General features: G+C 39.1%; 1 protein-coding gene across 1 annotated transcript in view; it reads left to right on the top strand.

Moving 5' to 3' along the window:
* Positions 1-14,539, top strand: part of LOC120523939 (leukotriene B4 receptor 1-like) — a 70,262-nt gene extending 55,723 nt beyond the window's left edge. The window contains exon 4 of the mRNA XM_039745672.1: positions 12,957-14,539. Within this exon, the coding sequence (XP_039601606.1) occupies positions 12,957-12,970 (14 nt within the window). The 3' untranslated portion in view covers positions 12,971-14,539. The remainder of the gene's footprint in view (positions 1-12,956) is intronic.
* Positions 14,540-14,768: the final 229 nt, after the last annotated feature.

Genomic DNA, 14,768 nt, shown 5'->3' with positions numbered 1-14,768 from the left:
TAAAATACTGAGATGTATACGTGATATCATTTTCATAATGATTGGAATGAAAGTATGTTATTAAACTTGGGAACACGATGGCGCAGTGATTGTTAATGTCTCACACAAGATGCTGCTGTGCCATGCGCGACCTTCAATGAAATAAATTATTGTAGCAGTACTGTCTCTTTCAAACGTACTAACGTCAAATTCCTGTCCTTACTTTTCTTTCCCCAAAAACCCAATCGCCACACAATCAGCTCTGTAATAGACGTTAAGCCATCTGTAAGCTTACAACAACAATTCTTCAAAACTTTTAAGAGACATTGAAATATCTTCATAATACGTGTTTAATTATTCTGTCCTTCTATCCTTTCAGTGTCTCGCCAGCCTCAGCAAATACACAGCGCAAAGCAGAAACACTTCGTGAACTTGCTAGCACTGCTGCACCGTGTCCTCACATGTTTAATTATTAACAATGCAGATTATTATACAGATAAGCTTTATCTGTATAATATAATCAACATATTTTGCTGCATTTCATCTTAAAAATTATATCGTCATCATATGTAAATACGCGCTTTATAAAGTGCCACAGGTTGTGTAATATTATGACTGTAGTGCAAGTTTACAGTGGGGTGATTGTACTTATAAGTACAAACATTTCTACAAAGAGCACTTGATTGAGTGCGTTTATAGTTCTTGGGATGAAACTGTTTCTGAATCATGAGGTCCATACAGGAAAGGCTTTGAAACGTTTTGCTGTGGCTGAGGCAGAGTGTGCTTGATGCTGTATACTGATAATTCTCTTTCCGATCAGCTGCTGCTGTGATTCCCCACTCAGATACAGTGATATAAATACTTCAAGTGGTGCAGTGAGAGTAATATGGAAAAAGATGATCCGCTGTGGCAACCCTTAAAGGGATCAGCTGAAAGAAGAAAAAGAAGAAGATGGACAGTGAGAGTAACATCACTAAAGCAGTTATGGTATTTGGAATACTATGGCTATGCAAAACCAAGCGGAGAATTTGAGTATGACATGGTATGAGGTACCGTGGAAAAGTGCGTGGCTTTACACCAAGTGTAGGTTTTATACATCGCGATTTGAACGTGGAAACGTTCTTACACAACATTTCTGTGCATACGCACCGTTTATACATGAGGCCCCAGGTCAATTGGGAACAACTGTCCTTAGAGGACAGTTCAAGCATCTTGGGATCTTCAAGCATCTTGGGGTCTTTTTCATAAATGATGAAAAATGGGAAAGTGAGATCGACAAGCAAATTGGAGCGACATCAGCTGTCCTGTGAGAGCTGTATTGGTTCACGGTGCTGAGTATGCAGACAAAACTCTTGGTTTACCAGTCGATCTACATCCCTGTCCTTACCTATGGTCATTAGCTGTGAGTAATGACAAAAAGAATGATACAACAACAACAACAACATTTATTTATATAGCACATTTTCATACAAACAGTAGCTCAAAGTGCTTTACATATTAAAGAATAGAAAAATGAAAGACACAATTAAAAAACAAAATAAATCAACATTAACATCGAATAAGAGTAAGGTTCAATGGCCAGGGGGGACAGAAAAACAAAAAAAAACTCCAGACGGCTGGAGAAAAAAATAAAATCTGTAGGGATTCCAGACCATGAGACCGCCAAGTCCCCTCTGGGCATTCTACCTAATATAAATGAAACAGTCCTCTTTGGATTTAGGATTTTCACGGAAGGGCTTGATGATGATGATGGTCACGTAGACTTCTGCCTTTTAATCCGTCCATCATTGTTTGAGCATCATGAAGCTTTGAGTAGGTGGTGGTGGCGCAGGCCACCACCACAAAGAAACCGGAAAAAGAAACAGAAAAGAGAGTAGGGGTCAGTACCGATTTTAGAGCCACCATGAATAGTTATTTTGAGGAGATTGAACATATAGAGTATCAGGATTAAGTTAAATTACGATTAAAATGAAGTTATAAAAGGCCATGTTAAAGTAATGTGTTTTCAGCAGTGTTTTAAAGTGCTCTACTGTATCAGCCTGGCGAATTCCTATTGGCAGGCTATTCCAGATTTTAGGTGCATAGCAGCAGAAGGCCGCCTCACCACTTCTTTTAAGTTTTGTTCTTGGAATTCTAAGGAGACACTCATTTGAGGATCTGAGGTTACGATTTGGAATATAAGGTGTCAGACATTCCGATATATAAGATGGGGCGAGATTATTTAAGGCTTTATAAACCATAAGCAGAATTTTAAAGTCAATCCTGAATGACACAGGTAACCAGTGTAGTGACATCAAAACTGGAGAAATGTGTTCGGATTTTCTTTTCCTAGTTAGGATTCTAGCAGCTGCATTCTGCACTAGTTGTAAACGATTTATATCTTTTTTGGGTAGTCCTGAGAGGAGTGCGTTACAGTAATCTAGTCGACTGAAAACAAACTTGTGAACTAATTTCTCAGCATCTTTCAGTGATATAAGAGGTCTAACTTTACTTATGTTTCTTAAGTGAAAAAATGCTGTCCTAATGATCTGATTAATATGTGATTTAAAATTCAGATTACAGTCAACAATCACCCCTAAGCTTTTTACCTCCGTCTTGACTTTTAATCCTAATGTATCCAGTTTATTTCTAATAGCCTCATTGTATCCATTATTGCTGATCACTAAAATTTCAGTTTTCTCTTTATTTAACTTGAGAAAATTACTATTCATCCATTCTGAGATACAAGTCAGACATTCTGTTAGTGAATCAATAGAATCGGGGTCATCAGGAGCTATCGATAAGTACAGCTGTGTGTCATCAGCATAGCTGTGGTAGCTCACGTTGTGCCCCGAGATAATCTGACCTAACGGAAGCATGTAGATTGAGAATAACAGCAGACCCAGGATAGAGCCTTGTGGAACACCATACTGGATATCATGTGTCTTCGAGTTGTAATTCCCACAACTAACAAAAAATTTTCTCCCTGTCAGGTAGGATTCAAACCAATTTAAGACATGCCAGAGAGGCCCACCCATTGACTAAGGCGATTTCTAAGAATGTTGTGATCAATGGTGTCAAATGCAGCACTCAGATCTAAGAGGATTTTTATTTTTATTTTATTTACCTTTATTTAACCAGGCAAAACAGATTAAGAACATGTTTCTTATTTACAACTGTGGCCTGGAAAGGATGAGAACAGATAAATGGCCTCTGTCTGCATTCACTCGCAAGTCATTTACTACTTTAACGAGTGCAGTTTCTGTGCTGTGATTTGTTCTAAAACCCGACTGAAATTTATCAAGAATAGCATGTTTATTGAGGTAGTCATTTAACTGCATAATGACTGCCTTCTCCAGAACTTTACTTAAGAAAGGCAGGTTAGAGATGGGTCTAAAATTTTCAAGAGCGAGGGTCAAGATTATGTTTCTTAAGTAGGGGTTTAACTACAGCAGTCTTAAGACAGTCTGGGAAGACCCCCGTATCTAGTGACGAATTTACTATGTCCAGAACATTATCAATTAGCATGCCTGATACTTCTTTGAAAAACTTTGTTGGTATCGGGTCAAGGACGCAGGTGGAGGGTTTTAATTGAGAGATTATTTTCTTTAAATCAGGTAAATCTATCCTAGTGAAAGAGTTTAATTTGTTTATAACAGGATGCTGGGGTTTAGGAGGATCCTTAGTGTTGGGGAGATATACTATGTTATTTCTAATATCATTAATTTTTGATTGAAAATACAGCGACAGCCTCACAGGTTTCACTGGAAGCACTTAGGAGGCATTCCTTTGAGCTACCTGGGTTTAGTAGGCGATCAATTGTTGAAAATAAGACTCTGGGATTACTAGCATTGTTATTTATAATCTTGGAGAAATAGCAGCTTCTCTCAAGACGGACAGTGTTATTGTATTCTGTTATTTTGACTTTTAATATTTCGTGGTGGATAGTAAGTTTACTCTTCCTCCATTGACGCTCAGCTCTACGACATGTTCTCTTTAAATCAGACACTCTTTGGGTCTTCCATGGTATAACAATGCTAGAAGATTTTTTCACTGTCTTTTCAGGTGCAACTATGTCAACAGCAGCTCTTACTTTAGAATTAAATCTTTCCACCTTACTATTTACATTATCCTCGCTATTATAGCTGGCACTATAAACGGACTGATTGCTTAAAATGTTTGTAAGTTTTAAAGCTGCTGCCGAATCAAAGAAGCGTTTTTAACAATGTGCTTCTCATGAGTGTTTTTTATCATTATTTCTATATTAAAAGTAGAAGAAAATGGTCTGATAGACCAATATCAATGATCTGTTTTATATCAACTTTCAGTCCTTTAGTAATCACTAAGTCTAATGTATGACCTGCTTTATGTGTAGGCTGATTTATGAGTTGTCTCAGATCAAAAGAATCCAGAAGGTTCATAAATTCTTTTACTTTTAGATCACACTGATTATCTATATGAAAATTAAAGTCACCAACTATTAGGAGTGTGTCATAGTTAGTAATTAAAATTGACATTAAGTCAGAGAATTCCTCAAAAACGCGCGTTATATTTAGGAGGTCTATACACGGATAGTACTAGAACTTGAGAATCTTCATGGATAACAATGGCGAGATACTCAAAGGACTTGAACTTACCAAAACTGACATCTTTACATTTTAATCGGCTCGAGTAAATGTTAGCCAATCCACCCCCCCTTTTTCCCTGGCGGTCTGCACGAGTAAAACTGTAATCCGGAAGCGCAGATTCGATTAAAACTGCCGCGGCATCTGATTTAAGCCACGTTTCTAATAAGATCGTTGATAAAAAACGTTTTGTTAGTTAAAGCTCTAACATTTAATAGTGCCATATTTAATGTTTCAGAGGTGCAGAGATGAGTAGTATGTGCGTTATTGTTCTTTGGAATAGGAACTAAATTATTATTATTAGCGCCGCTCTGTGTGCATTTTTTGTTTAATCTGTGATCTGTTTTTATAGTTTTAATACATTGTTCCTTTAAAATAGTCATTTTAATTAGATTATTGGAGTTTATGCCGTATTTCCTAGGTTTTCTACGTGCATTGAGATTGCTTATTACAGTATTAATGGTGTGCACTTTAACTCTTTGAAGGCTGAATATTTTCTCCGAAAAAACTCTGTTTTCTGAAAAGCACACCAAGCAATGGTTTCACACATAAGTCAACAATAAATGTCTTTTGCTATGTGCTGCGACTGCTGTTGGTGCATGTTCGTCGTGTTTGGCGGCAGTGGCTGCGTTGGGAACACCTCGATGGTCAGCAGGAATGCACGGTGGGCCAGCTGCCTGGCTGTCCTTGCACGGATGTCGGTTGCAGTGTGATGCAGAATGGTTTGTACCTCTTGTCATCATAAGTGGAGGTCCTGCCAGGCAAACGCTGCTGTAGGTGCATCACCTACACTAAGGTGTTCACCACCACAATCAGCTAGGAACCGATCAGATGATGCTGGTACCTTACTTTCATTTTTGATCTCCATCTCCAGATCACTTACGTCAAACTCGGAGTCCAACAAGTCAGAGTCCTATTCAACGAAATTACGTAAAACATCCATGGAGTATCTTGCTTTGGTCTTTCGCCAGATGTTGATGACAATGTAGAGGTTGTTTGCTCTTCGCTACTCATGCACGCGTAGGGAATCGAGGGTTAAATCAACAATGCTATGTAACTTTCCTTCTAGCAAAGAAAGTCGACCTAAAAACGTAAGGGTGACTTTTGTTGCAGTTTACAGCCGATTACCGTCCTCTACTCCTGAATTTTGACAAAAGTTGACATCAGCCCTGAAAGAGTTAACGGAGGACTCTATTAAACATTCATCATGTCCTGGCACAGCAGTATTATTTCGGAAGGGGTTAAGAGCAGAGATAGATAGTCAAGAAAAACGAATTACCTTCGATATGTTTTCGGAGAGGACCCGGGCACCGAAACTGTTCGGATGCAGGCCATCACGCTTGAAGAGACGCGGCCTTTCCAAAAAGAGATTCCAATTGTTGATGAAACCGACATCCTTCTTCTTGCAGAAACCCTGTAGCCAGTTGTTCAACCCTAGCAGACGACTGTAGTACTCGTTGGATCGTCTGACGAGAGGTAGTGGACCCGAAACGAAGATCTTTGCCGATGGGGTCCTCTCCTTCGTGTCTTTAATTAGAGCTGCGAAGTCAGCCTTCAGGATTTCTGATTGTCGGTGCCTTATATCGTTTACGCCGGCATGCAAGACGATTGATCCAACTGCCGTCTCCTTGTGTTTCTCGTAGACTGCTGGCGCACGTTTCATTACATCTCGGACACGAGCACCGGGAAAACAAGAAACAAACGATTTTGCATTAGGGCATGCGACATTAAGGTTTCTAACGATAGAATCACCTACCACTAATACATCACCAGGTGCTGAAGGCGAAATGGGGACGCGGAGAGGGTCAAACCGGTTCTGAGATAAAATGCTCGCCTGTGCCGATGGAGGTGCTCTGGCCTTGAACCCCCGCCTGCATAGCTGAAATCCACCGAGGTCAGCAGCGCGCCGCTCCTACGAGACGCGGGGGTGAGGTCGGCACAACGCGGGGTTGATGTTTCGCCGGTTCCAGATGGCAAGGACGGTTTATCCAACAGCCGGGCCTTCAGATTTCTCAGGTATTTCCGTCGGGACAGGAGTTTCTGAATCTGTTCATCAAGTGCTTGGAGTTACTCAACTACGATTTCAACGCGAGTTACCCCACTGTCGGCCATTTTCTGCTTTGTGCCCTAGGAGAAATGAGAGAGAGAGAGAGAGAGAGGTTAGAGGTTCTATATCACAAGTACAAGCAGCGGAAATGATGTTTCTTCACAGGGTGGTTGGGCTGACACTGCGTGATAGGGTGAGAAGTTCAGCAATTCAGAGCAGAGTCACTCCTCCATATTGGAAGAGCAAGCTGAGGTTGTTTGGACATTTCGTAAGGATGCCCCCTCAGTTGGCTCCCCATAGTCTCCCATTTCTCCTTAGGCTGAGACCCTGCAGAAGATCCAGGACACTTTAGAGGGTTTAAATCTCTCAAGTGGTTTTAAGAATGCCTGCACAATTCCCCAGGAAAAGATGAAATCTGTAACTGAGGACAGGGAAGTTTTGGCTGACCTACTTGGCCTGCTGCCACTGCAACCCTCACCAGGAAAATTGGTTTCAGAAAATGTGATGAGATGGAAAGCAAAAATATTGTTTTTAAGGTTAAACCCTTATTAATAAAGACTGGAGTATTTCAAGTACTTTAGACAGACATGAAAGAATACTGTATACTGTAGATTATTAACTCTTTATAGATAGTATTGTATATTGAACCTTGGACCACAGTATTCCGTTTCAGATGGGAATCTCCATTCCTTTCACATGATGATGAAATACAAAAGTGTTAGCAATAAGCAATAATGACAACCTAAGCTGTCACTGCTTACTTATGTAATGGAATAGCCAGGGTTTCACTCCTGCCTTAAGTGTTGTTTCTCATTTTCATCTCCTAAATATTATTTTGTAAATTCTGATTGAATTTTCGCTACAATACAGCTCTGATGTAAATAATGTTTTGAAATGAATGTCCAGTTAAATGAGAACTGCTTCTTCATCTCCTTTGGACCTTTCTTGAACTCCACCTCTTTGGACAAGGGTTTCCTTTAGCCTTTATGTCCAGTTGTCATGTATAGTACAGTGATTTCCAACCTCTTGCTGCAAATAAGCACTGGCTTTGATTTGAATCTCCATCTGTTTTTGAATTCGTTATGTGCTCAGTAACATCTCTAGTGTTTAGTTCCTTTCTCTATGTGTTTTTGAATTTTAATCTGACCCATTTAGAAAACTGTATCATATTAACATCTTCTCACCTGTACCGCAGTCTTTTAATCCTTTTAAGCACAAGCAGTACGGCAAACTGCTACTTTCCTGTTATGAAAAGACAAGCATCTCTGATAATGCCATAGGTCAGAGTTTATCATGAGAGCACTAGTAAACTCCACTAAAATATCTACTAAAATGTTGAAAAAACTGCGATTGCACATCCTTTACCTCCTGCAGTGAAATTAACATAATTATATGACTTAGAATTTACAGAGTCACCTAAGCCCCAGCTAGCTTTTCTGAAAGATTAGAAAGCAATACAGCTTAGGATAACTAATTAAAGAAGTTTAATTTTTAAAGTTATCCTATAATAAGAAGTTCATTGTGTTATGTTGTATACTTTATGGAGCTTTTATATATATATATATATATATATATATACACACACACAATATGTAACACCATATGCTTTTATTTGGCTATTTCTGTATAACACAGTACCATATCATTCACTGTGCTTCATTTCTCAGCTACATTCAATATCACTCACCAATTCACTAATTTAGTCACACTCACTTTCAATCATATCTTGTAGTGATGGTCTTGGTGATAACAACTGAAATAGTTGAACAAAGCATCCCTATCAGGAAGAAATCTCTCCAGAATTTTAATTTCTATTTACTATCAGTGTGAAGAAATCTCTCCAGAATTTTAATTTATATTTACTATTAATGCACAAGCCTAGAGAATGCCCCCTTCTCTTCCTTCTCCCCCGTCTTGGTTTTATTCAGTTCATTTTCAAACATGTTTTGTGCATTTTTTGTATAGATTGCTACCTTTGCCTTTTTCTTTAAGTTTCTTATATTTTAGCCGCCACAGTGTGTAGCACTTGTTTTATGATCAGAAGTACCGCAGAAACCACTATTGTGATTGTCAGGATCTGGCCATAATTAGAACATGAGACCATTAGAAAAGCTTTTGACAAGACTAGGCCTTTCAGTCCAACAAAACTTGCCAATCCTAATAATCAAATTCGTCAAAAACAACATCAAGTCAAGTTTTTAACATTTTTAAACATTTATGCCACCAATTAATCTCGATTTACTTAAACTGAAAAAGTCCAACTCCTTTAATCTTTCATCATGTCTTCCTTTGCAGTCCTGGAATCTGCCAAGTTGCTCTTCTCAGGCCATTTTTTTTATCACTGCTGTATTTCTTTTTGTAATGTGGAGACCACAACTGCACACAATACTCATGGTTAGGGATCACCAGTGCAGTTTAACACTTCAGCATGACCTCCTATGACTTGTACTCTACACATCATGGTTCTATATAACTTAACATTCTGAAAGCCTTCTTAATCACTTCCAAACAACATCTGGAGGTTGACAGTGATAAGTCCATTATGATTCCTAGGTCCTTCTCAAAAGGGGTACTTTCAATTTTCAGACCTCTAGTTTTGTGCTCAGATCTAGCTGTTTTGATTCAAACATTTAATACATTTATTTACATAAAATTTCATCTACCACAAATCTGCCCTGTATGCTATCCAAATCCCCCTGAAATGATTCAATGGATTCTAAATTATCTGCCAATCCACCTATCTTGGTATCAACTGTAAACTTGAAGAGTTTGTTGTTTATATTCATATCTATATCATATATGTTGTAACAAGAATGAGTCTCCAGACATCATAAAGGTTTGGGGCAGCCACCCGTATATTATATCCCAGCTGCAAAAGTTTTGAAATATTTGAACAGAGATATTCACAATACTGAGTCCAAGACAGAATGAAATATTTGGAGGTAAGATGACGGTTTTAAGGGCTGGGTAAGGAAATGATGTCATCTATGCCGGAACCGGAAGTGACGTCATCAGAGGTGCCGAAGCCGGTAGTGACGTCATCAGAGGTGCTGGAGCTGGAAGTGGCATCATCAGAGGCGCCGGAACCTGGTGAGATTTCCCAGGAATCGTCTGCAAAAAACTGAGAGAGTCTGTCAGCACACTCTGCCACTCCCTGGTCTGCTGTAGTATTACGGTTACCCAGGCCCTTTAGCTGTCTCCTACTTGCATGTCTGTGACAATGTGTATTAAAAATAGCAACAGCTCCAGCATGGACCCTTGAGTGACACCACTTTTAATATGACCCAATTCTGAAAATCCTCTGTGCCCTCAATTCTATCCTTACCGTAAAAATACTAAATCTAGACTGGTTTCTCTCCACATTGGTGCTTTAACAGGCTGTGACTAAAAACACCCACTCTTGTACTCTATTTGTAAAGTTAGCTCAGTTAATACTTGGGTAATTTGGGTAATTATAATATCCCTCTGTAACCTTGTCTTTTAAAATATAATAATAATAATCATCATCATTTTAAAATGCACATGGAAGTTACTGTCTGCATTGAGGCATCTACTGTAAAACACATCCTCTTTAATAAAACCCCTGTGTGCGTCCAGGTGTCCGTGTGTGTGCCTTCTGGTGAAGTGTGCATGTGTGTGGCCACACGGCATGTGTTCTGTCTCTTCCTGTGCATTCCCTGTGCAGAGAGAGAGATAGTCACACACAGGCACACGCGAGACAGACACACACACACAGGCGCGCGCGAGACAGACACACACACAGGAAACCCCTGTGTGCGTCCAGGTGTCCTTGTGTGTGCCTTCTGGTGAAGTGCGCATGCACGGGGTCACACGCCACGTGTTCAGTCTCTTCCTGTGCATTCCCTGTGCAGAGACAGAGACAGACACACACACAGGCGCACACGAGACACACACACACACTTTTACATCCCCACTTAACACCACCTGTTTTGCTTTTATTTCTTCTGGACAATTAGTTTTGTAATGTTATGGTTTACTTGATATATGTCATGTTAACTTTATATTCTTAAATAACATATTTTGAGTTCGATATTTATGTTCAAACTTATTTTTGCAAATTCCTTTTCATTTTATTTCTATTTTTTTGCTTTTCATTATTATAATTGTTTTCATATTACATTTCTGTGTATTTTACTCAATATATCTATATTCTAAAATGCTAATCTCAGCACTGCATTTACCTACTTTAAGATATTATACTATGTGAAACCTTGCTGTTTAAAGTCATGAAGAAAAGTACTAGAAATGAAATTGCATTACTATTTTTACATCATGTTCATTTGCTAATAGGGTCTGACAATCCGGGTTGGCTCTACGCTCACAGGTGCAACCAGGAGCCTCTTGAACCCTGAGTCATCGAAAGTTGTTAACCAAGATGAGCCGGGTAAATGAGGACACGCTCAGTCAGCAAGGGGTTGGTGCAAATGAGCAAAGTGCTTTTAATAAAATCCAACAGACACAGTGTCCAACAGAGCAGTACGATCTTCCATAAATAAATAAATAATCTATAAAATCAAAGGTGATAGATGCAGGTTAAAAAGAAACAATACATGTTTTCTATAAAATGAGAATAAAATCCCAGACAGGTTCTTGTTTTAAAAAAAGACACAAGCCCCAATACCTCTTTTGAAAATCTGCTGACAGATGCAGTAATTCACTAAATCACATGTTCAGGGTCCTATTGCAAGTGCTACGGCACCTGTAGGACTCCCCGCTGAACCCCACCACTCACATCTCCCTCAGCCAGTCCATCTGCGCTGTACAATGGGGCCACTCCTACTCCTGTCTGGGTTCCTCAGTTGAAGCATCCCTTCACCAGCTCCACACACAAGCGTGGCCTGCCACTCACTTCCAGTGATCACCTCCTTCCAGTCTTCACCCCACGAGCTCCACACAATCCTGCCTCTTTCTCCTCCCATCCATTCTCTCTTTCTCATTGATGTGATCTGATTCTCTTCTTGTTTTTGATTTCACTCTTTACTTTGATCTCATCCACCTCTCTGCCATGGTGGCTCCCTATCCTGTTTTTATTACCCAATTGGTTGAAGTATCATCATCCACCTACTCAGAGGTGTGAATGAGGCATCTGTCTGATCCGCTCGCATTTACACTTAAATGTGCAATCAGCGGCATGCGCACACTCACACCCGTTCGGAGCCTACACACTCTTAATTATTTATTTAAAAATCACATTTTACTACTAACCTCTTATCACACAAGGTTGCAGGGAGTTGGAGCCCATCCCATATAGCATACGGTGCAAAGGCAGGAACTATCCCTGGGTGCTAGCAGGGCAAGCACACATATACACACACACACACCAGAGACACATTAGTGTCACCAGTTCAGTTAAGCTTCATGTCTTTGGACAGTGGGAGGAAACTGGAGCACCAAGAGGAAACACACAAAAACACGGGGAGAACATGCAAGCCACCAGGGATACGGACACTGGTTCCCGTACTGCAAGGCAGTAGCGGTATCACTGCGCCACGCTATTTTTTAGTTAATTATCAAAATAAAAATGTGCAGCAAACATGGCTCTTTTGATATCTGTGCCCCATCTGCCTATTGCTATGATAATTACAATACGTTAATAACTCAACCATGAAGCAAGTTCGGTGTCAGGACAAATTTAGCTGGGGGGCACAGACTTTTCCCTGAGGGTCTGATGACTGATTACAACACAAATAATGGCCACATTATTTTTGATCCACAACAAACTGCCTAAACATGCAACAAATTGCAACAAGCACAATTTTTTTTTGCCATGGGATCCCATTGTGGCAAGCCAAGCACATCAATCAAACATGTGGAAGGTGGGAACGGGAGTTTTTAATTCTTCATTTGCCTTTTCAGTATTTGTTGCAAGATCATTTGTAATTATTTGATTTAACTGGCATAGCCAATATCAACTACTTCAGTGTGTTGCACTTGGAGTTGTCTTCTCTTACTGTATTTTTAATAATGTTGGGTGAAGCTCACCCACACATATTGCAAAACTGAAGAGACTGCTGCGGTGAGAAGCTCTCGCTTGTTTCACACTATTATAATACTATTTTTCGTCGTTATTTATTATGAATACATATTATTTTTATCATGTGTAAGGATCTTGCTTATCAATATCTTTTTTATTGCACAGAAATTTGTGATAATACTCATTTTACAAAGAGCTGTCTTCCACCATTCCAAATGTGTGCATGTTAAGCTGGCATCAGTAGCTCATAATAATTGTGTTTTGAATACTAATTTGTGTAATTATTATTACAACCAATATTGTTAATATGCCTATTTCTTATTTTTTGTAGGTGACTGTTTTTAGAACATCATGGGAATTTAAGCAAATTTTGAAGATCTTGGCTAAAGAAGAGGCCAACTGGATGTGTATAAGGAAAGACAGAGCAAATAAGTTTAATTTATCAAATTTCGCTTGTGAATTAGCAAACGACAAAGCACTGGAACAAAAGTAGCAAATATTTAAATAATGAATTGTATTTAAAAATTCTGGCTGTTATTACTTGTATATGTTTCTTTTTTTTTTTACAATTTTTTTGTTGTTTTGGCTGTGCCATATGAAAACAAACCTGATTATGCAACTTAGGTAATTAGCTGCTGGAAAGTACTGGAGAATTCTCTCATCACAGTCTCTTATCACAATAATATCCAAAGAGGCCATCATATGCAAAATAAGAAAGTTAAAACAACAGGAAACAGAAAGCAAACCCAGGTCCACCAGAATGGCTACCAGTCTCTAAGAGATGGCATGGCTCCTCCATTTACAAGCTTTATTTGACCATATCTTTTTCTCTGCCTTCTTCTTAATCCTCACTTATTTTCTCCTCCGTGCTATATATCAGACTGGTTTATCCCATCTCCTGAGTTTTCTTATGACGTCAGAGGCGACATCATTCTTAATTCAAAGACATTGTGGTTGAGCTCCTTCCAGCAGGCTCTGGAGTCCCATCCATTGTACTTAAAGGGCCAGATCTTGAGGGCAGATCTCTTTACTCTGGACGGCATGGTCTCATAATTCTCCTTACCGGACTGTGTGTACATGTAATGGTCTGGGGGAGGATTATATACTTCCACCCAAAGTTGCACTTCTATCACCTATGGCTCTTCTGGGTTAAGTAGTATGTCCACAATTTACATTGTCTCCTGGGGGTTGTCATTTCTTTTTGCTTCAGGGCATCATACGTTGTTCCAGCCAGTGTACATATCCTTCCTTATATCTGACTGTCGCAGAACTGCATCCCTGTAAGACATCAGCTTTGGAGCCTTCAATTCCCTGGTCACAACACCTCTTCAGAATTATTAGAAAATGAGACAATGTATTAATACTTGTGGGGTCAAAACTCAGACATGATGCACAAGTAGTGGCCATTTCAGAGATACTCGCTACTAGCTGCTGACCCAGAGGTTCCTATCTTCTAATATCTGATAAGTAAGGATGACTTTTTAACAGCGTATAATGAGGGGAAATGGGAGCAAACAAGGGAAAGGCTACAAATAACCAGAGAACCTCACTTTTAATACATTTACATGTTTTATTTACAGCTGTTAAAAACAACAATGATTTGTAGGTAACAAAATTGTGAGTATTTAATACAAAAAAGCTAAATGCAGACAGTGTGAGGAAAGGCAACAGACATTTAAACAATAAGAAAAAAATATTTACAATATTACACTATTTACAGTGAAAACCATATACTCTGTTATCAAAATGTCCTCTCCCAAATATTGTGCTACAGCTGGCAGTATTTTGATTGTATTATAATATTCAGATTGCTGTTGATGCCTGCAATGTGAAGTCGCTAGAAGACTATGTACAGTATATTATGAATATGTTTTATAATTTTGTTTTTTAATAAACATTTTAGCACCCTTTTAACTTTAACTGTTTTAATAATCCCTGATCATTACATTCAGATTGTGTTTATTTTGAAACAGTTTTTATTTTAAGCAGTACTTTTCAACTGGAGTATAATTGTTCCCTTTCATTTATTACAATCAATGTGCAGGCACTTCAAGTGACCTGCTCAAAATCATTTAGCGGTCATTCTGTACCTGTATATGTGGAGAGCAGTGACTCAAAAATATTAACACAAGCAGTTTGGCAC

This window comes from Polypterus senegalus, chromosome 1, assembly GCF_016835505.1.
Source record: "Polypterus senegalus isolate Bchr_013 chromosome 1, ASM1683550v1, whole genome shotgun sequence".
Classification (NCBI taxonomy): Eukaryota; Metazoa; Chordata; class Cladistia; order Polypteriformes; family Polypteridae; genus Polypterus; species Polypterus senegalus.
Note: the sequence above shows the minus strand (reverse complement) of the source record. Positions and strands in the feature narration are given on the sequence as shown.